Source organism: Xiphophorus maculatus, chromosome 14 (genome assembly GCF_002775205.1).
Source record: "Xiphophorus maculatus strain JP 163 A chromosome 14, X_maculatus-5.0-male, whole genome shotgun sequence".
NCBI classification, from domain to species: domain Eukaryota; kingdom Metazoa; phylum Chordata; class Actinopteri; order Cyprinodontiformes; family Poeciliidae; genus Xiphophorus; species Xiphophorus maculatus.
Window position 1 is genome coordinate 2,916,136 of NC_036456.1, and position 25,706 is coordinate 2,941,841.

The following is a 25,706-nucleotide window of genomic DNA, read 5'->3' on the forward strand; positions in this document are numbered from 1 at the left end:
GTAAATTATGAACTTGGCAAATCTACTTCATCAAAAATGACAGAAAGAGTAGAAGGAAGGGGGGAGGTGAGGGGAGGGGGGGGACAAACAAATAAAAAAAAGAGCAGGAAGGTATTATAAGGCTGAGGTCAAAAGGAAGGTCAGAACAAGAGGGAGAAATAAAAAAAGAAGGACATGGTATAAAGAAAACAGTGGGGAAAATTGCACACAAGCAAGGAAACCATGTGAGGGAAGAAAAGAGACGATGGAATGGGTAACCAAATGTTTACCTACATTTATTTTATTTTTTTGGAAAATCACACAATTGACTCTACTGCTGAACCCAAAGGCATCTACAAATCTAAGTACATAGATATTGATAAAGCATCTTTAACAAAGACATTTAACAATAACTGTAGAATCAGCTCGTAGAAAACAGTACGTCTGTCTAACAAGACAAGACAGCTAAACCTACCTCGCCACATTCCTTCATCAGATGCATTGCATTTTAAGCTGCAATTACAGTACAGACCAAAAGTTTGGACACGCCTTTTAATGCAATGACTTTCCTTTATTTTTATGACTATTGACATTGTAGATTCAAACTGAAGGCATCAAACTATGAATAACACATGTGGAAATATGCACTAAACAAAAAAGTGTAAAACAACTGAAAATACCCCTTATATTCTAGTTTCTTCAAAGTAGCAACAAAGTAGCTTTGCACACACTCTGCATTTTCTTGATGAGCTTCAAGAGGTCGTCACCTGAAATGGTTTTCACTTCATAGGTCAACCTGTCCTGTCAGGTTAATAAGTGGGATTTATTGCCTTATAAATAGTCATGAAAATAAAGAAAACCCATTGAATTAGAAAGGTGTGTCCAAACTTTTGGTCTTTGCTGTATTTTTGTTCTGTTTGAACATTTCGTCGATCACAGTTGAGTGTCCCCATGCACACGCACCGTATTGTGTCTGCACGGGAACAAACAAGGAAGTTCCTCAGACGGGTTTAGAAATCAACAACGTAGATGACAGCAGAACCAGAAAAGCAGGGGATTTTAGTGTAAACAGGTATTTTGTCTATGCTTCACACAATAATCTGCCTGAAAGCAGAAGTGCAATGGGTTCAGTTTTTTTGGTGGCTCATTGCTCAGCAATACGTTCAGCTTGGCTATTATGTAACAACCAGTAAATGTCAAAGGCAATTATTAACAACGTGAGTAATTTTGATCTACCAAGTCAGGGCAACACTGGATCATCAGGAATTAAGGTAACGCTTTATTTGAGGGGTTGTGAATAAGACTGTCATGATAATGTCATAAACATCACATAACACCTGTCATGAACATGAGTAAGTCTTCATGAATATTTATGACTGTTGTCATAAAGTGTCTTTCGGTAAATCATGACACTTTTAATACAAAGTTGACATTATTCAAAATGTCTTTGTTATGACATCTTGACATTAACCAAGAAATCATGATGACATAAATTTGTTATAAACGTATTACTGATTAAACTTTAGCATTAATAACATAAAGCTACATAATTTTTAAAGTCTAATCAGTAATACTTCTTCTCACAGGGCAGCAGAGAGGAAACTGACATCATCCCTTCTTAGGGAACGTATAATTCATTCTGCAGGAGCTCAGGCAAGCAGGGTTCAGTCAACCGGATACACAAACAGCAGACTGTACTTTCATTTGGAGGGTTCTTCAAAGATGCAGTCTTTTACTGGCCAGCGAGTTCAAGCTGTTCCCATGGAAGGAACATGCTACTGGGCAGAGTTGTGATGTGGAGGGGATTCCAGCTGGGACTCCTTCTTCTTCTTGTAAGATCTTATGGCAGGTGACATCCAGTGTTTAGATGCATTATTGCCATCTGCTGTGCTGGAGTGTGGGCCAGAATATTTTACCAACTTAAACTATATCATTGTATATAATCCTGTTTTCTTTGCAAATTTTTATAAAGGCTTAATTTAGCTTGTCATTGTCATGTTTAACCAATACCTTAATGTCTCTGGGACTACTCTTTCCTGGGAATTGTTTTGAAAAGAGGTAATACTGTGCATTCTGGGATTTAGAGTTTTTCCAGTCTCTTTAGTTTTATGTGGGTAGTGCAGTCCTTGTTCACTGACATGGCTGTGAATGGGGCGACTTCTGCAGATAAAGACCCACAAGACCCAGTGTTAAGTTCACAACAAGATGACATAAAGTGATATTTTGGGGCAAACTTTACATTTCCCTATATAAAAGAATTTCACAAATCACAAACAGGGTCTTAAAGAAAAGTCTTTTAATATGTAGGAATTCAGTCCAGGTTTAATCAAAGTATTTTAGAGTTGGCCCTTCAGCTTAGCGCTGGTGGAAACATATTTAGCAGTTAGCCATTTGTGGCATCCTGACAGTGCTTGCAAATCACGTAGATCATTTTGTCATGGTTTCTCTTTTTTTTTCTGGGAGCCTAAAGTTCAGCCACAAGCATTATTTCAAAATGGTAGAGACTTCCTAAATGCTTTTGCAATCAAATGTCAGAAAGTTTGTGATTAATAACTTTTGACCAAACATCCTCTTTTTCCCCGGACAGACCGCCATTTCACATTCTGCCCGGTTGACCTGAGAGGGGTTTCTTTGATCGATGAAAAGGTCCGCCATATTGTCCTGTTCGCAACAAATGGGTGGCGGAGAGCACCAAGCAGATGTCTGGCACACGCGTTTCTGTGTGTGACAAGATCCCGTCACTCAGTTGGACACGAAAGCTATAAAAAGGCTGTGCAAAGTGAGAGTTCATCTGTTTAACCAACCAAGAGATGAATACAAAAACTAAAGATTACTTCTTTTTTTTTTTAAGTGTTTTTATGAGACTGCTACTTTCCATTTTTATTATGTCATTGAATATAATTTCAGATTTTTGTGTTATTTTTGTCCAGGTTGAGAAAAATAAGACAAAAATAAAAGCGAGCTATTATTGCTACTGGTTAATTTTCTAAGCTACACTAGAGCAAGTATTAGGGATGCACCGACATAAACACTTGGGCCGATATTGCCATCTGTTATTAATATGTTACTGTTTTGGCAGTAATTACCAATGTCATATGTCGTGGCCAAGCCCCTCCTGAAATACATAAACGGCAACAAGATGAAAATAAGTATCAGTTGCCAATATCGGACCAGTTTTACTAAACGAACTGATACAAATATGTTCAAAAATGATCATAGCGGCCAATTCTGATGCTGATTGTTTCAGGACTGGGCCAAGTTTTTGGAAATCAAAATATGGTCACTTAGTGCTTACTGACTCCATCAAAACAAGAGCATTAGAAAGGATGGATGGAAACAAAATATGGACAATGGAACGGAGAATAAATTATGAAAATACTAATATTTTGTTAATCATGAAACAAACATTACCTGGACATATGGTGGGTGTGTGCATGACCATGTCATATAAGTTCATCACATCATTTGGATTCTTATTATCATCAAAATTACAAGAAATAAAGTCTTTAAATTTCTATATAATCAACTTTCTGAAATAAGTGGCAAAAAAATGGAACTCTTTCACGATCTCTAATTTTTTCCTATGTACCTGTAATGCTACCCCTTGTGTTCGTGTATTTACTATTGAAATAAAAGGCCGTTGTTGCTGCAAAAATCATAAATAGACATAAATCTGCATAATCAATATTTTCAGGTTTTATTGGGAAAAAAGCTTTACAAAGTAAACTTGACAAGCAGCTGCACCTTTTGTAAATAATGCAATAAAACTAAAAAGATAAGAACAAAAGTCTTTGCTAAGACAGATTTTGTATGCAGCTATAAAATATCATACATACATACAAACATACATGGATACAGAATTGAATTTACATCATGTCAACAGTTTATGTACACATCGTCTTAAATATTAATCATCTATTTGCTCGTTTCAGTGTAGCACTTGTGAAATACTTGGAATAACCGAACCGACCCGCGATGACGTCTATTAGTCGAGTTAGAGGAGGTTTTCTGTTTGTTTGTTTTTTTCTTCCTGAAGGCAGAGTGTGAAGGCACCAGATCTAAACGTAGATGAGAGGAGCTCTTTAACGAGTAAATATTATCACACAGCTTTTATTTATTTTGTTTAAAGAATTAAAGCTCTGGTATCTTTTATTAGTCTTTACTTATTGCCTTGCTTTAAAAAAAAAAATCCTTACAGCATAGTTTTATATAAAAAAAAAAAAAAAATGTTTTCATCAGCATTGCTACACAGCTAATACACCTTGGCAAGAAGCTGAAGTTTCCTTTTCCTATGACAGATAAAGGGTTGGACAGATAAATTGGCCCCATTTCCTTAATTCCAGGTGATCTGTGATTGGTCGATACATACAGCCCATCATATCTCGTCTGAACGTGTGCGGCTAACAACAGTCACTCCATTGTCGCTGGCTTAGCTTTATAGCTAACTTTAGCAACTTTAAAGACCAAAAAAAAAAAAAAATCAGTTTGAGCTAAAAATGGAATCAGCAGGTCAGGCTTTTAAAAATCGGCGATCAGCCAGAAAACTGCAATCGGTGCACAATTAAAACACATCTTTAACTTTCACACATTTTGTCATGTATTTCATCAGGATTCACAAAGTAGAACATATTTGTTAGGTGGAAGATAAAGTATTTTCATCAGCCTGATACTCCCTAAATAAAACCCAGCGCCTGTCGCCTGGACTCAGTCGGGGGCCACAGGAGACATGTGGAAGGTCTCATGGTCACACGGCAGAACAGATTACATTTAAATGTATTTGTGTGTTAGAATGACCCAGTCAAAGTCCAGACCCAAGAATTCAGCATCTAGGCATACAAAGTTGGAAGAACTCTTGGACCTGTGAGCATTTATCAGGAGTCAAACGCTTCCTGTTGTTGACAGTGTAGAAACACAAGGCACCTTTCTGACCCGCAGTGCAACTTTCTTCCCCCCGACGTGGCTGGAACGCGCTGTCGCATTTGAAAAATAATAAAATAAAATCCCAAACACTTTGCATCACATCCTGATGCTTTCGCTTTTACAGCCTGTCACAATGGAGCTGCTTGTGTTTTTTCAACTTGGCGTGAAAGAAATAAAAGAGGGTGAAAACAGGAAACGGTGAAGTGCGGCTAAAATAAAAGCGGCTTTAAAAGAAGAAGCGCTCTCCTGTAGGAAACGGTGACGGCGGGACAGAGAGAGAGGTTCTGCATAGATCCTCGGGGCCACGCCCCCTTCCATGAGGCGGGAGAAGAGTCTGGAGTCCATCAGCTTTATCTGACATGCACACATTCAAGCCCAGCTTTTGTTTCTATACATTCTGAGAAATACTGCTCATTGTGATGTGAATATCCAACCCCTCCACCATGCTAGGTTTTATTTTTGATTTTTTTTTGCCTCACAGATTCCTTTGCACGTCAGACAGAGAGATACGAAGGGAAGGGCGGCTTCTTGGCAAGCAGCTGCTCCCGTTATCGCCCAGTTTACAACCTTAAGGGAAATGTGGAAGGGTAAACATTATGTTTGGAGGGGCGGGGCGGGCTGTGAGAACACAGAGGGGGGCTGGAGAAGGGGGCCGAGTGTTTGAGGTCAGCTCATGTCTGTGGACGTCCCGCTGATGGCACGGAAAACATGGAGGGAGTTCTGCAGCAGCGACCGCATCATGTCCTCCTGGTAGATCTGATGGGTGAAGAGGAAACACACAATTAAAAGGAAGCTCTCTCTCTCTCTCACACACACACACACACACATAGAGCTGCATGGGCGGATTAGATGGGATGCACTACAGTGGGACTTGGGTCACCACAGGCCAGGATGAAAGGAGAGATGGGATCGATGAGGTTTGATTCTGATCCACTGATTGGCTTCGCTGTCGGAGCGTTTGGGATCTTTAACGATGCATTTGATCTTTGTCCTGGGTGGAATCCCTCTACGCATTAAAAACAAAACCGGATCTGGATCTGCACATTTTTCTTTGACCCACACATAGGGAAAAATCACACACACACACACACACACATATATATATATGTATCTATATATATAGATATATAGATATATATAGATATATATCTATATATATCTATATATATATATGCACACATTGACATAGATATATATCTAAGCACACATTGGCATGACGTCTGCTAGCAAGTTGAAGGGAAACGACTTTTTGTAGCCGTCAACAAACTACTGGCAGAATCCTGGTAGGATACCGGAATAATCTGATCAGAATTGTTTGAGCTCATTTAAATTGGTTGGTTTTCTGGACTTTGAATACATTTCTATCAGGGCTGAAGGTTTAGCGTTGCCCTGATGAATCGGTTCCAGAATCAGCCTTGATGAGTTGGAGAGCTTCGTCCTCTTGGATCTGGTATGCTGACTTATCGGTAGTTATGCTGCTATAGGCTGAGGCTGCCGGAGGACAAACTGACCGTTTTTCCTCACTTTCTTGTCCTACTACTCTCCAGTTGGCCTTACTTGGTGTTATTTCAATTGGTAACTTCATATTTTCTCTCATTTTCTTTCCCTCCAATAGACGCTACGTCTGGCCTGCCACTACATTCCTTCCTGGCCGACATAAAGCTGCTGTCAACTAATCATCCTTCCTGTCCTGCTATTAACTTTTTACTTTCACAAACATCAAAAATAATCCTACATCAGCTCATCTGTTTCTTCTCGTGAATTCTGCTCTGTCTTCTCAAACCTCCAGTTGGTTGTTGCAGATGGCTGATTGTACTGAGCCAGGTTCTGGTTCTGCTGGAGGTTTCTTCCTGTTAGAGGGGAGTTTTTTCTCTCCACTGCATGCTCGGCTAACGACACGATTCAGGCGGTTGACTCCTGTTTCTACGTTCTCCTCCAGGAAGAGTCAGTGACTCCGTGCAATATGCTGGGTTTCCTTAGTTGGAAAACGTGTGAACTAATAATAAACTCAGCTTAATGTGCAAAGAACTAGTGAAAGTACTAAAAGTACTAGTTCCAATTTCTCACTTATAACTTGGGTAAAAAAAATGTCTTTCTACAAGTTAAATAATCTGCTAGTAGAACTAGTACTTTTTCATCAAAATTACAAAATTAGTGATGTAAAAGCATCTCCTTTATCTTGCTGAACAGTTATGTTTAAAGTTAGTTTCGTCTTATTCCAAGCGTGCTTAGATCCTTGCACTAGAAACTAGACCAAAAGATGCTGGATAAGATTTGATGTTTTTGCAGCGCAAACGTATTAGAAAAGACGAAAAAAGAAAAAAAAAAAAAGTATTTACAAAATGTATTTATATCAAGGTGCGAGACGGTAGAAAAGCAGAATGAAGTGTTAAATCTGCATGTTCGCTGCAGACCAGCAGCCTGTCATGTGAGGAGTGAGCAGACAGGTTGTGCTGGTACGGTTGCGTGACTGGAGGCACAGAGACGCCATTGATGGCAGCCGGCCAGGTGTCGTTTTTACAGCCAGCCTGCTTTGCTGCAGAATGTAAGCAAAGCATTTTTGCTTTAAAAAAAAACAACAAAAAAAAAACACAACACAGCAATGTTATGGGTATTTGTGAGTATGGAAATATTCAAACCCGAAACCCGGAGAGCAAATGTGATGGTGATTTGATTAAAGGCGTCTCATTTGCATCTCTTTTTTTTTTGTTTTTTGTCACTCTGAGCGCCACTGCTGTCGCACCGCGATCCGCTGCTTTCGTTTATCGGAGCGAGCGATCCGATTGGCTCGTCGCAGAAGGAAGCCAAGTGGAATCTAAGTATGCCAAAACAACTTTCCATCTATCTGTGCCAGGTGAAGATCTTTGCACGTGAATGAGCTGAACTAAAACAGCTGAGCTCTACCACTCTCTGCTCACAGACTGTCATTTAAAGGGGCAGTACGATGTGTTTTCCAGGCATTTGGTGCCATTTTAGAGCACATTCGAGTAACTATGTTACCTTCAGTTGTTATAAAAATGATACATATATCAAATATGACTAAAACAAAATCTGACTTTATAATCAAATGCCTGGAGATTGTGTCTTAGCTGTTTGCTAATTGCTGCTGGCTAGTCTGAAGGAGTCACAGCTGAATGAGTCACAGCTGAATGGTTGCCATGGGAGATACAAGGATTTCTCAAACATGCATGAAAGAAGGTATGTTTATGTTTATGCTGAGGGAGTAACATAATATGATGTGAAGCTCAAAAAAGTCGACGTTACATGATACTGCCCCTTTAAGGTGACGTGCCTGCCTTGTAAACGATTACGCATCTTTATTTCAACTAGATGAATGGGAATAAAAGGGGGTGCAAAATTATAGTTGGTGTCTGAATGAAAGGATGAAACTGTCAAAACAGCCATTACCTGCTTTTCCTTAAAGCTAAAGGCCAGCACGGTGGAGAGAAGAAAGAAAACTAGTTAGTAGGAAGTAAATCACACACACTGCACCCAACCAAAAACGTACACAAACTCACAATCTCAGCTTTAATCTCATTACGGCCTCGCTTGTCATTAGTGGAATCCGACTCGCCGGGATTTTAAGCACAAAAGAAGACATTGTGCGAGCCATCTGATATGATGAAGCGCATCATTTGTTTCCAGGAAGCAGTCAAGAGGAAATTCAGTTTCCAATCATTCCTGGATGCCGAGTGAACCACAGATTCCCGTCGCGGGTCATTAGGAGTCGGCTGGACTCCGATTATGAGCAGCCGGAGCGAACGCCCCGACGAGCCGACTGGATGTTTCATCATGTTACCGAATCACGTTTGCTTCATTTCAGTTCTATATCATATACTGTACATACACGCTTTTCAACTTTTCTTTTTTTGTTGTTGTTTTTTTACAGATAAAAATTTTAAAACTGAGGAACGCATTTACTTTCAGTCAGGGAGGAAGTTGAGGGTTAGTTTATAAACCGATAATCTGACACACGGGAGGAGCTGCAGACATCCACAGCTCAGGTGGAGAATCTGATCAATGCTACTGTTAGCTTAGCATTCCCAAAAAATCGTAGCTTTTTTTTTTATCTCTCAGTTTACACATTATTATCTGATTCCATCTCTCGGCGTGTAATTAGGCCGAGCTCGGCTTGTCAAACGCCTCGGCTTGCAGTCGGAGGTGCCAACTGCGACTTCGCATGTCCGTTTGCAGCGTGGCTCCGTCCACAGAGATGAGATTTTTTTTCCCCCCAGATATCTCTTCTTCCAGTTCCAGAACATTTGTTTGGCGCGTTGGCAGCAGGTGTGGATCGTGTTTCCTGAAGATCCGTTTCCTGACGTCTGGAGTTGCATCAGCTTTTCTTCAGAAAACAAAAGAAATCTGAGTGGACCGGTTGTGACTGGTGCTACCGTCACCGCTTTCTTTCTTAATCAAACCAAACGTTTTCAGATGGCAGGAAGCCTGCACCGTTCTTCTGCAACTCTGGTTAGCGATCGTCTCGGGGTGGAAGATGATCATGTGGAAAGTAACTAAAAATCTGACCCCAATATATGAGGAAACGAAGGAATGTGGATTAAAAATCTCGCGCTGTCTCAAACCTGAAAAACATCGGCTGATGTTCAAAGTGTCGAATTTGATCATTTCTCAGGTTCTCCGCTGAATCACACTGCGAATCGGCTTAACAAGAATCTAAATTGTTTATATTCTTTCTCATAATTCAACCTTACACTTTCTTCTCAGAATATCTGACTTGCAGCCTGTGGGACATCAGAGATGATGAAGCCAGCAGGATGATTCGCGTGATCACGACTGCTGTTTTGCAACGCCTTGCCTAATCCGACTTTTGAGAAACTGACATCAGAGGAAACTGTCTGCAGGCGAGAAAACTGTATTTATATGTATTTTAAAAAAACAGCCTTTTAAATGACAAAAGTTGATTTCTTAATTCCGTAAGCATCTTCATATTTACACCAAACTTCTGGTTTGAGTTTGTTCTCCTTTCCCCGTTTATTTTATTACTGTTTTATGTTTTTATGATGAAAAGCATTGTGAGGTGCCTGAAATGTGATGTATACCAACTTGATCAATATGAAAATTTGGGCCGGTATTAATATTAACATTGTTAAACTGATATGCTAAAAAAAATGGCGCTACAATCGTCCGATACCAATAGTAGTGCAGATGTATTGTGAATTGCTAATTCACAAAAAAGTTTGAATTTCAAAATATTTTCAAAATCTAAATGAAGTATCCATAAGATAAATATGTCAGAAAAACGTACATTTCTTGGAATCGGTGTGTGGAATCTTTCCTAAAATCTTTAAGATGGTAAAGAAAATCAAAATGTGCTGCAGGTTCTTTGAGAGAGGAAGTCATCTTTTGCACACTGAGGGGAAACAATTCGATTCTGATCTTTGATCAGTTGATCGCTGCGTCTCTATTTGAAAAACAACTTTTGTGTTTTTTTTCTGCTAGTACATCAGCTAATGTTTACATGTTTACTTGTGTCTCAAATTTTTTATTTGCTTCTGCTCCACCTGCTTCTCCCCAAAACTGCATAACTAGAAGTACTACTTTACTTTTAGCTATGTAGCCTCAACACGTTGAACACTTAGCTAAAAACAAAAAAGGCTCATTCCACCTCTTTTTATTGGAAGCTTGCATAAAATTTCAAAAGTTAAATAGGTTTCTAATAAGTACAAATTCCAAACTTCAACTAATTCTCAGCTTCTGCAAGATGTCACTTCATTACTTGGATTATTCAAAACTAACAGTACTTCTCTTCTTCTAGCTAGCTTGCTAGCAGGGACATATTAGGTACTATCTATCCACAGCTTCTGTACGCGACTCAAACATTTGCTTGACAGAAAAGTCGCACAAAAAAACAAACAACATATGAAAATTAAATGAGATTAATTAGTCCTGTTAACAAAATGTAAGTTCTGTGATTAATGTATTTAAGGCCAGCTTACATTTAGTTATGAGTCTATACTTTGTAAGGATGCATGGACACCCTGTACCTGTATCTCCATTTTATTGGTTCATTCCACCATTTTTATCATTATTTTTTTCACTTGCATAAAATCTAAATGCTCAATAAGTACAAATTATTAAGCATTTAACTAAGTCTCTCCTTTTACAATCCATCTCTTCATTACTTGTGTTCCTCATTGCTGCCCTGTTCTCAGGCCATGTCTGGATTTTACAAACTTATCAAGATTCAAAGAATCCAGATAAGGTAGAAATAATAAGGAATGCCTCTGTTCCTCTGATGTAACCTGTGTGACTAACAGCTTCTACACACAAGAGCTTCATACTTTCAGATATGAATAAAGAAAGTGTGGCCCCATTTCCCAGCTCGCTCCCAGGTTACCTGTTCATGGATGATGTCAGACAGCTCCTTCACCATGTCCTTGAAGTTGGACTTCAGGCCCTCGTGATACTCGAACTGGTCCTCCTTGATGATCCGCTCGTTAATGTCTAGCGCCATGCTGCACGCCTCCACAAAATGCCTGCAGACAAAGAAAAGAGCAAAACATAAACTTTAACAAAAATAATGATAAATCTGAAGCCTATTTGATTCATCTCTTTCGGCAGATGTTTACCTGAAAACCTCCTTGAGCTCTTTGACTTTCTTACTGCCGGATGAGTTGGACTTGCTGTCGTCCAGGAAGGCCCGGGCGTACGCCATGGGGCCTGCATTCACCTGCAGCGGAACACAACTCTTCCCTGTCACTGACCTCTGAACAGCCTCTTTATGTGCACAAGTTGAACACAGGACAGGGGACGGTGTGGGCCCCCGTGGGGCCCGGGGCTGTGAGGCGGCGGTACCTGCACTGAGACGCAGCCCTGCAGCTTGAGCTGCAGCTGGATCATGTCCACTTCCTGGCTGGAGCAGAGCTTGGTCAGCTCGGCCGTGCGCGCCCTCATCTCGTCGATGGCCACGTCCACGGGCTTCAGCTCCACCTGCCTCTCCCCCTTCACCTCGATGCGCTTTTTCACGTACGGGAAGGTGTTGGCGGCTGGGGACGAGAGCGCACGCAAAGCCCCGATGAATCATGCATGCAAATGTGGCAAAACGAGCAAAAAAAATTTTTAAAACAAGCAAACAAACAAAAGCATCATTTTTCCCCCCAGCTGGTATCGGAGGCTGCAGGGAGGAAAACAGAAGGAGTGTCATTGCTAGGAAACGGAGACAATGCAGAGGCCTGCAGGGCTTTGGTGCTGCTCCAGAGAACCCGGCTACCAGCCGCTCACGCTAATGTTCCACATCACACGCCACGCGCCCCAGGTGTTAAAGCATTATGATTTTGACGACTCGTCCAACTTTCGCTGTTGATGGTTTTTGTTTCCCTTTATCATCCCAATAACAATGAAAACAAATGCATAATTAATGTCGATCTGATGGTGACTTCAGGACTGAAAGCAAAACAAACAGCAGCCTGACTGCACCATCCTCACCTTTTGTTTCAATAAAAAAAAAAACTGATGTATTTTAGTTAATGTGACACATCAACATAATGACGATACCGAGCTACCCTGCTAGAAATCTTGCTGAGGTTTTTTTTAAAAATATAAATAAGCCGCCTGGTTCAAAGTGTGGGGAAAAATGTAGCGGCTTATAGTCCGAAAAATACGGTACAAAAATCTAGCTTTTGCTCTTACTATGTCATATTTTTCAGACTTATACCTCTAACAACTGAATATTTATTTATCTTCTTTTTAGTTGTAGCTTGACAAAATGTGAAAAAGTTCACACTTTCATGCAGGGTGCGCATGTGTGTGCGTTCCTTACGTACTTGTAAGGACGGTCCTCCTCTTGCACTGCTCCTCCACGCCGCCGTGTTTCTTCCCCGACAGCGTGTACGGCGTCTCGAACACAAAGTTCCTGATGTTGTGGCACTTCTCGAAGTCCGTCTTCTTCTCCGGCGCCTCCTTCTCGTCGAAGTAGGGCTTGACGAACGTCACCTGGACGTAGGCGAACCTGGAGTCCAGCTCCTTGGGGTTGACCTGAAACATCAGCCAGAAGGTTTGAGAAAAGAACAGATGTGGAAGGAATCAAAGAGCCGCGGAGGGAGGGAGACGCCGACATCCAAAAGCAACTTTCCAGCCGTAATGAAGGAATTAAGTGTGAAAAGTTGAATCATTTGGCTTAAACATCACATGTAATCCTCACTGGTACTTCTCAGATATCAAATCAATCTATCAGCTGAGACTCTATAATGACTCGTCAAGCTGGAGAAAGAACATTTCCCAGCATTATCTTGGACTAATGATATTTTCTGAGTCAACACAGCAGTGAGGCTGCAAAGCCAAACACATCATTTACATTCCAGACTGTGTTTCAGCTCCGACTGCAGCTCTCCAACTAAAGTGACCATCGGTTTGCTGCCGGCACCTTGTTGGAGTCCTGAATGATCTTGACGTTTTCCGGGCCAAACTTGTCGCCGTAGAGGGTGAGCAGGCGCTGCGAGATTTCGGACAGGCCGGTGAGTTTGGGCTCTTTGTAGATGTACTCCTTTCCATCCTCTTCCTCGAAGAAACCCTGTCGACGAGAACAGAAGCTCGCTGAGGATTAGCTCCGCTTTAAAGCGGGGAACATGCTCCACGAGCATAAACATCCACAAGATAAACATCGGTCTGTTTATTGAACTTGCAGCTGTGAGTCGGTGAACGCAACCTCGGCTTTAAGTGCTTCCAGTTAGATGAGCTACTTATGCCAAGATTTCAACTTCCACTTTTTGATTTCTCGTGTTGCTTTGTGAAGTGCATCAGTCTCTGTAATACCGCAAGCAGCCCAACGTTCTCTAGCTTGCAAGCTCTCTCATTTTGCCTGTAAATATAACAATCATGGCCGAAAACGTAGTTTGGCTCCAGAAACTAAAGTCTTCGTCCCTGTAAGCATTTAAAAACTGTAATCTGTGTTTTCGGCTTCCTCCTTGCTGAGCGGCGTTCCAGTCCGTTTCGGTTCCATCTTGTTTCACTGCAGGTAACAAATCATCGACTGCTTCAAGTACTCAGATTATTAAAATTCCTTCAGGCAGATAATTTGCCTTGAATCTTCATTAAATGGTGTTTTGCGAACGCGCCATGTGCCGGACGGATGATTATTTGCGTTGCGCAACACTCTCGCTCCTGCCAATGAGTTGTTGACGAATGCTAAGAGTCAGCATAACAAACGTCCTCTTTTCCTCGGACGTGTCCACTTTTTGCGTTCTGTCTATTGACTGAAGGTGAATATGTAAACCAAAAGTTTTTCATGCATCTTTCTAAGCCTGCTGCTTTATTATCTTTATTAAATTAAATACAATTTCATTTGTTTTTATTTTTGCCCAGGTTGACTTAAAAAGTCAGATGCATTTTCTAAGCTCTAAGGTTTTCTAAGCTTATCACAGTATTTACCAACGTTTTACTTTATCAAATTTTTTTTATTCGATAACTCGATTAATCGTCAGTGTAATTGGTAGATTACTCGAAAAGTGCCATTTTCTCCTGAAGGTTGAAGCCTCTCTCCTGGATGAATAAACCCAGCAGAACGTACCTGCCCATAAAAAGCCACTCTGAAATACGTCCCCAGCAGCCTGCGGCCTGACTGGATCACCTCCATGATTTTGTTGTAGGCTCTGTGCAGAGTGTCATACAGGCGACTCAGTTTCTGAAACACAACCAACCAGAAGAAACAAGTCATTTATAGGACCTGTTTCATGTCCAAGGAGTGAACCGAGGATTTCACGCAGCATAAGGAATGAATACGCAGATGAGATAAAAGCAGGAGCCGATGAGAACAAACACAGTCACTGCCGTGTCTCCACCCACAGCATGAGGCGGTCACAGAACCGAAGAGCTCCTTCAGAGACAGACTGATGCATCCTGGGTAAACAGAGGAGCGTCGCCACAGGTCCTTCCTCCCTGCAGCTGTTTGACTTCAGAATCACCACAGCTCCCAACAAACTCAAGTGTTTTCATCCCCCTTTTCAAACGGTTCTTGCAAATAGCCGGTTTTTGTGTACAAAATGCACATTTTGTACCATTTTTAAAATAATTACATTTTTAATAACTGTAAGGCACTTTTTTTCTCCTGCTGTAAACTTGCCTTACTGTACAGTCGCTTCTACTTACTGCGTGTTATAGTTTACCTCGTGTGGATCTCCATGGTTTATATTTGGCTGTCACTCTGCTGCTGTACTCGCCGAGGGACAATTAGAATATTTCTGTTCTATTCTGTTGTATTCAATAAGTGAATAACTAGCCATGTGTGTTTTTAGATGTGCTAATGCTGATTTGAAGGACAGTCCTTCAAATTGTTTTTGATGACGATGACGAGGAGGAGATGGTATAAGGATAATTTACTCAGGATAAAAACACAAAGACAGTAGCAAAAATCAGGAAAATAAGTGAAGTAAACACAATTATGTATTATGATTATCCACAATGTAAAGCACTGAGTGGTCAGTATGACTATTTTAGATTCAGTCCGTTTACCATTTCCTGCTAAATCTACAGATATAAGATTAAAACCTTACCTATTAAACCGCCACCTGTACAAGAACAGTGATGAGTTATCAAGCTAGCTTAGAAACTTCCCTGTTTTTTCATAGTGCCTTTCCAGTATTGTCACAGTGACAATACTGGAAAGGCAAACATGCAGCATTAAAGACAGTCTGAAATATATGTTTCTTAATACAGATCAGATCAGTGAGCGGACGGTGTGTAAACAAGCTCACTTCATTTATCTGTTTCACTCTCTTGACTTTCGCAGCCCGTCAATTGGGGCCCAACGAGTCCCTTTCTTTAGAACAGAGAAAATCAGTGTTGCGTAAAAAGTCCTGATGACTCAGAACAAGTCGAGCAGGTTGAGATAAACGGCTCAGTGGGCTGAATGCTAAAAGTTTCACTGTCAAAGAAAATGACTGGCAGGTCCAATGATGAAAACAACAACAAACAAAACCAGAGCCGGACTGATGCGGTACCTCGTATTCATGACGTTTCTCATAGATGGGGATGATAAGCTTGGCGATGTGTGTGATGAGCTCGTAACGCTCGGCTTTCCACAGGGCCTCCACACACACCTCCAGGTGCTCCACCAGGACTTCCTGAGAAACGGGACAAAGGGAGGGGTGAACTCTGAACTCTAATGTGAAGAAAAGAGTCAAAAACAATGGAACTAAAATGTATTTTCTTGATAAAAAGCAGAGTCTTCTTTGACGTATTATCAGAATCGGGGCTTTTGAAAACCAAACAGTCATGATTATCATAAGAAAATGAAGTCAGAGGGCCACACCTCAGTGTAATACACATCCTGCATTCCTGCATCCTCCTTCATGGCCGCTTCCTCCTCGATGTTAAGCGTGACCTTCTTGAATGCAGTCAGACCGCACGGGAACAACTCTGATATTAACAAGGAGCAGAAAAAGAGGAAGTAAAAAATTCTGACACATGATTGATCGACTCGTACCAGAAGCGAAGGCACCGACTCCGAGTAAATTCACGAGAACACACTTGATGCACGAATCGGTTTAAGGAATTCACCTTGCACAAACACACGTAGCACAATGAGGGCCATGGCTACGCTGTGTCGTAACTTGATCCCACATGGAAGCAGACAGAACTCGAAGATGCATGTGATTCTTTGCAGATAAACAACCCACTATCACTGCCGACAGCAGCCTCGCATTTGCTTAGCAGATTATTTTAAGGTGAGATTTGCATGAGATAGAAGCGAGTTGTGAGAAGCTGTTTTGGCTGGACATCTCCTTTGCATGCAGCGGCGCACAGGAAGGTCTTTAGATGCTGGAGGACATTTTCCTGGAGTACAATGATCACGCAGGCCGACCAGTGACGGTTTTGCAGCAAACTGTCTGCAGTCCAGTCCAGGGTTGTAAAAGTTTTGAGTTTTTGAACAAAATAGTTCAGTTTTATTTCGCTGTGACTTTTTGTATGTCTAATTCAGTTAGTTTTCATTAGTTCTTAGAGTATTTTCTAGTTTTTTATCAGTTATTTTGGTATCTCTTTATTTGAAGGGGAGTACATAAGACTGACATGACCGTCATAAACATGAAGGAGTCTTCATGCAAATAAATAATGACACTATTAATGCAAAGTTGACACTTTTAAAGAGTTTTTATGCAAATTTCATTAAAACTTTCCATTAAAAGTGTCATTGACCGAATAATGCAAAGCTTACACTTTTAATGGACTTTTGATGCAACTTTTAGTGCAACGTTTCATTAAAGTGTCATTATGTCATGAAGCGAATGACGCTTCATGACATTTGTTGTAAATATTCACAAACACACCTTCAACTTCATTACCAGTTATGTCACGTTTACGATAGTTCATGTTAGTCTTATGCACACCCCTTCAAATAAAGTGTTACCATTATTATTAGTTAAATGTTGTTTAGGTTTTAGTTTAGTTTTTATTCGTTATAGTAATTTTAGTTTTTCCATGCTAAAAAAAATAAACAAACACGCTTAAGTTACCTAAGTGTAATCTTACCTAAGATTACCTAATCTTACCTAAGATTACCCTCTGGTAACCTTAGATTACCTGAGTTAATTTTTAGGTGCAGAATTTAAAAAATCATGAATACTCAACCAAAAACACAATTTTCAAAAAAAATATTAAATTATTGTAGGACAACCAACTGACTGGTGTTTTGTCCCAACTTTTGTTGTCGCCATTTTGCGGACCAATGTAAGCCAGGCATGCCGTAATCTGCCGACAGCTGACGTAAACCTCTTGTGTGGATGGGGCGTAAATCAATTTCACCTCAGTCCAAAAGGCTGACAAATAGATTCATAAACATGAAAATGAAGGATATCATATCTATAATTTCCGCATGTTTTAGATAGTTTGATAAACGCATGGTTATGGTTCCAGTTAGTTTGAGGTTTTCCCCATTAATTACCGCTTTTGTTTGTTTCAGTTAACGAAAATGTTAAACTCAGTTTCAGTTTTCGTCAGTTTGCTAGTTTTAGTTCTCAGGAATCTCAAGCAGCCAACGGTGGTCAAACACGATGCTTTAACCCAGCAGAGTTATTATTAGTCCTCAGGTGGAGGTAAAGCAACGGCTTGTGTTTGTGTTCAGACTTACTTTTTCTGTACAGATACTCAGCAACCAGCGCAGCCACATGAACGTAGCACATGGCAGCCTGCGGAGAGAGAGAGAGGCACAAACAAACCAAGTGGATCGGTTCAGTTTGTCTCAGAGCAGAACGGAAAACAGAATCAAGCATGAAAGGAACATAAAACCAGCTTACAACTGAGGCCAAGACACACAGGATTGGAATCTAACACTACGGCATACCTCATCCTACCAATGACAGCGCTAGTTGTTGCATCGCCAGCTGGAAAATCGTTTTCAACACACAAACACTTAATGCAATCAGATCTAAAAGGCTTCTTTTTTTTTTTACATAAAACCAAAGGAAAGGAACTTATTTTCAAAAAGTGTCCAAATGAAAAAAACTAAACATGTAAAAAAAACAAACAAAAAAAAAAACTTAGATATAAGAACAATACGAGACCAAAAAGAAATGTGTTAAAATTTCTGGTTTTGCATTAAAAATGACATTTTAGAATCTTTAAATGCAGCTGTATAATCTCTCACTGAACATCCACGCCTCCTCTTTGTTCGAAGATATTTTTACCTCCCTTATCATGCTGTCTGTTCTGGGTGGTGGCCGACTCTGTAATCCTCCGTGTTCCATCATATTTACGCCACAGAAAACATGTATTATTAATTAGGAGTTCCTAGAGGCTCAATCTGACGTAAGGAGTCAAAAAATATTGCTTGTGTGGTTGTTTTATTATTATTATTATTATTATTATTATTATTATTATTATTATTATTATTATTATTATTATTATTATTATTATTATTTTTATCAGTCTAAAGGGCAGGAAAAAATATATGATTTATTTTTTATTTTTTTTTTTTTTTAGTTCAGCTTGGACTTTAAATGGAAAGGAAGAGGATTAGGACCACAAAAAGAAAAAAAAAAACAGAATTCTGTTTTTTTTCACAACTTTAATCTCTTGAGATCAGAAAAAAAAATCTGTGGTCCTCGTGATGCAGGAACTGGCTACTTCAAGTGGATTTGGTGTGAAACACTGGATGGAGATGAAGAAAAGCCCCTCATTGCAACTGGTAAGCATGGTGGAGGGCCTGTGATGCTGTGGGCCTGAGGCTCTGATTGGCTGGTATTAATATCAGAGTGAGGTTAAACAAGTCAAGTGTGCAGAAGGCTGTACGTCTCCAGTGGTTCATAAAACAATTAAAATAGTTTCAAGATGGCCGTAGACGCATTGAGTGATGAATGATGTTTGCAGTTGTTAATAAAATGCCTTTAAGAGGCTCGTCATGCTCTACTTGTTTCATCTGACCTGTTAAGGGGAAGCAATACGTCCAAACACCAAATAAACACCCAATGAAAGTTTTACTGACTGTCTGTAATGGGCATTCTTATTTTGTGCTTTTTATTTCTAACTATTCTCCCTTAATTACTTAATTACTGACTCAGTTGGAGTCTCAAATTAGTTCATGGTTTTATTGTCCAACACTTCAATCAGCAGCTCATACACATTAAAGGGCAGCAGAGGGTGGATCCTGAGTGCTGTGCAGATATTTACGCAGGGCGTGTATCTGAAAGTCTCAACCTCTTAAATATAAAACTCTCTCTCTCTCTCTCTTTCTCTTGTTGCTCAAATTGTTGCTGCGTGACAAAGAAAGTGAAAATATTAAAAGAATTTTATGGCACATAACAATGACCGGTTGGAGCACATAGCCTTCGCAGGGCGTAAACAAGAAATAAAAGTAAAATAAACGTGTTTGTAGCGAGAGCCCGGAATGAACCCGCCGCCGGCGTTTTTCCTTTCAGATACCTCGGACAGGTCTCCGTTCTTCAGGTGCGCTCTGGCCATGCTGTCCAGCCAGGTCCGGCGCAGCTCCGGGGTGCTGGCGTAGGACCGCGCCAGGCTGTACTGGAGGTCCAGGAGCATCTCGGGGTCTTTCTCGTGCTCCCTCATCTGGGCCGTGGCCATCAGAACCGTCCGGATCCGCATGGTCAGACCCTTCACCTCACCGGGGAAGGCTGTGGACTGCAGGGCGCGCGGCAAACACAAAACTTCATTAACTCATGTCAGAAAACGTGTCAACAGACTGACTGAACGCAGTGATGAGAAATATTAGCTGTGTTTCTATTGACCATATAATTGCACAATTTCACACTTTATAAATAAATAAATTCGCTCAATTTCGAATAACGATGAGGTCAGCTTTTGGCCGTATCGGAACTGGAACCATGAAGAAGAAGACGAAGACAGGAAGCAGTTGGAGGATCATGTTTTTTAGTGGCTTATCGTGTGAACAAACTTATTTACGTGATTTTAATTTAATTAATGAAATAGAAACACAACAGTTGTGAAATTGTGTTTTGTCGACATTAGGTGGAATATTGACAGTTTTATGCACATTTGAAATGGGCTTTAAAGCAGCTTTAAAACCTGCTTTAGGACACCAATATCTGTTCAATATCTGTATTGAACAGATATCAATCAACTTCTTTAAACTAAAATTGATCTAATTCAGCCAATTAGCCACATCGTCCACAATGTGTGGGTTTCCAAACCTTACACTAAACCAACTGTGATGCACGAAGGTGTCAGAATCATCCTGAAGACACATAAACCTTTTTCTTCTCCTCATTGTCTGAAGTCAGCTTAGACCAAACTTGTAAATTCTGATTTTGTTTCTAGACAATAAGAAATACATTTGATATTTTCTCCCTTATTATTGTGGCATGTAGCAAATAAAAATATTATTGGCCATTCTACCTGACCTAAAATATGACCAGTTTGGTCTAATTTAACTCCAGGCTGTGAGACAAAACAAAAAAGAAAGGTGTGTGTGTGTGTGTGTGTCTTTCTATTGGTTGTATGTAAACTTCTGGTTTCAGCTGTAGTGTTACTGGCGCGTTGTACAAAATAGGCAACATAATGAAGAAGGGAAAGTCCCCTCAAATCCCTCAACTTCCCCTCCAATCAACAGCCAGACAGTGGTGTTTGTTGTTGTTTCAGCAACTCAGCTAAATACTATGTTGGTGTAGCGCTTTAGCATTAGTGGAACTAACCCTTCTGATTAGTGCTATAGTGTTAGCGGCACAACTAACTGTGTATTTAGTGGTGCAAACCACTGACAACAATAATTCCAAACAGAAAAGGTTTCTGACTTTGCCTAGAAGACGCTAGTTTAATAGAGCTTAACAATTCTCTAACAAAAGTCACAGGGCCATATTTCTACCCAAACATATGGAGTTCACAAAAACTGTGTGAAGAACATTTATCCGAATGTTGATGAGGGTGTATGTATATATTTGACCTTGTTCTAATTAGGGAAGAAATTCACTCAGCATGACCTTCCTGTACTAGAACCACTGATAGCGTATCAGGCCCACAGCATGATACATCCACCACCCCGCCAACAATATGTTCAGACTTGTGGATCCCATTCTTACATTTAAAAATATTTACATATGTACTTCATATAAACACTCCACCCTGTAAAAAGGGACCAGTTAAATCATTAAAGGCTGTATTAATATGACTTCTAGGCCCATAACTGGAACTGCACAGGTTTTGGAGTAAACAAACCACACTGAGGTTTCAGTTTGATCAAATCTGAAATTAAAGAACAATCAGACTTGGACCACAAAGGGTGTCTTTGAGCAGAATCCTGCTTTTATGGGACGATTTTAGGGAGCATCTCGTCTACCTTCATGGCCTTGTCGCTGTTTGCGAAGTTGTTGATGATAGAAAGCGACTCCTGGAAACGGGAGCTGCCTGTGAGCGCCACGTCAGAGATCAGCTGGCTCACTGCGATGATGATCTGGAGAGGGTAAGAAAGAAAGAAAAAAAAAAAACTGTTTAAATGGTTTAAACAGGGAAAAAGTCAAGTGAGAGTTGTGAATGCTTGTATCTAACTCGCCTCTCAGAGAAGCACATGACCGGACCCCATCGGGTGGAACCGACGCCCTACCTGCAGGTGCGTGCGCAGGAAGGTCTTCCTCTTGGTGAACTCGTAGTTGTTTCTCATGAGCAGGTAGAGCAGTGCCGACGCCTCGGCCCGCAGGACGCCCAGCTTGGAGACGCAGCATTTGAGAACCTCGCAGCACAGGTCCTCACACAGCGTCACACGGCCCTTAAACAGCACAGACGGGAACTGTGGGGGCGACGGAAGGGGGCAGTGTGTTAGCAGATCAAAGACAGCCACTGAGATTAGGACACAGAGTTAGGAACGGTACGGAGGGAAGTGAGCAGGAAACAGCAGAAGCCATTAGAAAGCATAAGTCTGAGGGGGGCGTGCCGTGGTGGCGGAGGGGTTAGCGCGACCCACATTCAGGCAAACGTGGCCTCGACGCGGCTGTCGCGGGTTCGACTCCCGGACCCAACGACGTTTACCGCATGTCTTCACCCCTCTTCTTCCCCCTTTCCTGTCAGCCTACTTTGAAAAGGGGACACTAGAGCCCACAAAAAGACCCCTTGATAAAAAAAAAGAAAGCATAAGTCTGAGGCACGATGCACAGGAAGGATGAAACACTGTGGACGTGCTTTTCTGCAGGAGAAAACATCATGAGTCATGTCCTGATTCTAACTTTGCTTTGCAAACAAATAAAAAAGATACCACTAAGAACTCCCTTGTGTTTACAGAGTGTGTACGGAGTTTTCCATGTCAGACATTAAACATGCCAAAGCAGGAAACGGGATTTAGAAGAACTCATAAGTACACATAAAGAGCAAACAGTAAAAATGATTCACACCTTCGTCAACATTAACATATATAATTAAACATTTCTTTATTACTGAGACAGACTGAAGAAGAAATCAGACCTTTTTTTTTCTTAAAGTACTATAACACAGCTGATCTTAACGTTAAAAGTGAAGAAGCAACGACTAAAAGTGAAAAACCAGGGATAGAGATTCCTTGATAGGGTTTCTGGAATCCAGCAGAAATGACCAGATAATCTGCAGTTATGCTTCACATGGCCTCATCATTTATCTGATCCCAATCTGAAACCAAGACGCTGCTGTGTTGACGGATCAAGTCGAAGTTGTAGTTTACGGTTTTGACACGCTCCGCGAAAAGGAGGAACTTTCTGATTTATCTGCTGACCACTGTTCAGAGTCGCTGTAGTTAAATCTGACTGCTTTAAATCAATTGTCGGTTTATTGGGGACGGTACAAAGAGTAGCTGACGGTCAACTCTTAAAGATAACTTCTGTTTCATATTTTAGAGAGAATGGAAACCCTTCTAAAGTAGTCACTTCTTTTGTTTCTTTGTGATCTCTCTGAGCAATGCGCTGCTCCTGTGATTGGCTGTTCCCCTAAGAGTGGAAATAACTGTCGTTGGCTTCTGCTAAGACGGTTACCACTGTGTGTGTTAATGTATATTAAGCCATATTTGGTGTTTGAATTATTAAAAGATGTAGTTGTGTTTTCAAAGTATTTAATGATGGCTGTGATCCCTAACCGCCACAAATACCACAGATCTCCAAGCTTTGGACATTGAGCTGCAGCTACATGACTGTTCACCAAAAGCTTAAGCCAGGTACAGAGAAATCTCAGCAGAAAAACAACCAAAAGGCACAGGAAAGAAATAATTTGAATTTAAATTATTGCTTTAGTTTCCACCAAATATCATGTTGGTAGAGTGATTTATAATTAGCTTTCACTAAATATTGTATTGATAAGAAGAAAAGATTTCCATTGCTGACGGGAAGCTGTAAAAGGTCCAATATGCAAATTTGAAGTTTTCGAGTAACAGCCAAAATGATTTTAGTGGAACGTCACCCTGAACACACCGTCCCATCGATCAACTGTTCAGCCGTCATTACAGGTATAATTATAACAGACTAGTGAGTGACTGTTGAGGGGGGGAAAAGCCTGATGATGAAAGATCTAAGGACTCAACCTTCTGTTTGATTGATGGAGCTGCTGTTGCTGGATCTTTATTCTAACTGGCATGAAGCACCAAAACAAAACTCTCTCCTTCAGCCCTCTGGTGCAACTTGGGTAACTGGTCCCAGTTACCTGGGAAACAGTTACCCACTTCTCAGGTAACTCAGCGACCCGAGGAAGCAGCAATTTAGTTAAAAAGTGGGAATTTCAACATGACGATGGCCAGAGGCATTGTTTGCATTTAATTTAAGCTTTACTTTCCATAAGTAGACACGACTTTTAATTTGTTCAATTTAGAGTTGCGGATGCTAACCCTAACCCTAACATTCTCACATCCATATTGAAATGCAAAGTCGGCCTTACAAGTCATAACTAAAAGTCAGAGTTGCTCTCACTTTTCCAGTGGGAAGTCCGACTCCGGAGGTTAAACCTGTCGTAATATGCAATTAATCAATTAGTCGCGTGATAAATTAAAATCAGCTCGATCATTTCCATTCTGATCATCAATATTTTTTGTAGGCCAATTTGATTAGAGACTTCATGATCCATTTTATTAATGGTTTTGGTTGCGTGTAGTTTTTTTTAAATGTCTGTTTTATTTACTGATTTTGAGTGTTTTATTTTGGATAATGTGACACGTCTTCTGTTTCAGTGTTAAACGTTTGTCACAAAATTAAAATTCGTTTCTTCAGAGAACGAACTTCCGTTATCAATACATTTCTTGAAAATGGTTCCACAACAATATTATCGTCTATCGCAATAACCGTTGGAAGAATTTATCGTTTGGTAAAATTCTGGTATCGTGACATGCCGAGTCACAGATCATTTTTCTGACTGGGAAGTCGGAATTTCCCAGTTCTGAGAACAAATGGAACGCAGCATTAATCTACGAGAACATTTGAGTTCAGCAGATGATGCCTCACTGCAGCTGTTCAGCATGAGGATGCGATGAAGCAGTTCCCCGGTGTTTCGCTCTCTGTAGGAGCCACAAAGTGCAGAAACACTGATGTCGCAGGATGCTGCTTGGAAGTCGTCTTTTGGGAAGCGTGTGCGCTCCCTTCACTTGTCTGGGCTTCCCAAATTGAGTTAAAAATGTAAATACGAAATAAAAAAAAACATACAAGAGTGGGAAAACTAAGACGGCGTGAAAGAAAATTAAAATAAATGTGAATCATAAAACCTCAAGTTATGGCAAACACCTGCTGTGTCCAAACTGAGACATCTAGTCACCTCTGTGTGTGGGCGTGTGTGTGTGTGTGTGCACCTTGTTGATGAAACCTCGGAGCGCAGCGAACACGTGTCTGATAGCGGCTTCCGACTGGCCCACCTTCAGGAAGGTCAGGTAGACGTCAAACACTTTCCTCATCAGGGGGTTGTGACCGTCGCCGTCCAGCAGCTGGGTCTGCAACGTACACGGGTCAGCCTCATCGTCACCATGGCGTCCATCTGCAGGTGTGGTGTGTGAGCTGCGTGTGTGTGCCCACCTTAAAACACTGGGAGAAGAGAGAGAGGACGTCCAGGACGCTCAGGGACACCTCGGTGGAGATGTTGCCCTCCAGCAGAGCCTGATGGTGGATCTCTGCCTCCGACGGCCCCGCCCCTTCACACACACAGACAATAAAGTGTTGTTTATTACAAAAACATATTCAATTGACGTTACAGATTCACAATGCATCCAAAACAAGCAAGGTTTTCCATGTTGTCTCCTCTTCTCTAATTTGATGACTGACAAGTGATGAACCAACACTGCAAAAAAAACTAAATCCTACCAAGTATTTTTACGATAATAATTCCTCAATATTAATGAAAAAGTACTAGTTACACTGACAGATCATTTCTCCTAAAACATGACATTTTCCCATGTTATA

The 25,706-nt window shown here is 40.8% G+C and overlaps 1 protein-coding gene across 3 annotated transcripts in view; it reads right to left on the minus strand.

Annotated features, from left to right (window-relative positions):
• Window positions 1-3,660: 3,660 nt before the first annotated feature.
• Window positions 3,661-25,706, minus strand: part of LOC102231679 (dedicator of cytokinesis protein 11-like) — an 88,125-nt gene continuing 66,079 nt past the window's right edge. For 2 of the 3 annotated variants that reach the window (XM_023346112.1, XM_023346111.1), the window contains 15 exons: window positions 25,323-25,438; window positions 25,103-25,240; window positions 21,920-22,102; window positions 21,656-21,769; window positions 19,768-19,983; window positions 17,978-18,035; window positions 16,163-16,269; window positions 15,852-15,974; window positions 14,423-14,536; window positions 13,280-13,426; window positions 12,681-12,891; window positions 11,713-11,903; window positions 11,487-11,587; window positions 11,255-11,393; window positions 3,661-5,655 (listed from right to left, as the gene is read on the minus strand). In XM_023346112.1, the coding sequence (XP_023201880.1) occupies window positions 5,566-5,655; window positions 11,255-11,393; window positions 11,487-11,587; window positions 11,713-11,903; window positions 12,681-12,891; window positions 13,280-13,426; window positions 14,423-14,536; window positions 15,852-15,974; window positions 16,163-16,269; window positions 17,978-18,035; window positions 19,768-19,983; window positions 21,656-21,769; window positions 21,920-22,102; window positions 25,103-25,240; window positions 25,323-25,438 (2,048 nt within the window). In that variant the 3' untranslated portion in view covers window positions 3,661-5,565. Of the gene's footprint in view, window positions 5,656-8,307; window positions 8,324-11,254; window positions 11,394-11,486; window positions 11,588-11,712; window positions 11,904-12,680; window positions 12,892-13,279; window positions 13,427-14,422; window positions 14,537-15,851; window positions 15,975-16,162; window positions 16,270-17,977; window positions 18,036-19,767; window positions 19,984-21,655; window positions 21,770-21,919; window positions 22,103-25,102; window positions 25,241-25,322; window positions 25,439-25,706 lie in introns of all 3 variants that reach the window. The other variant, XM_023346113.1, reaches the window with a different exon arrangement.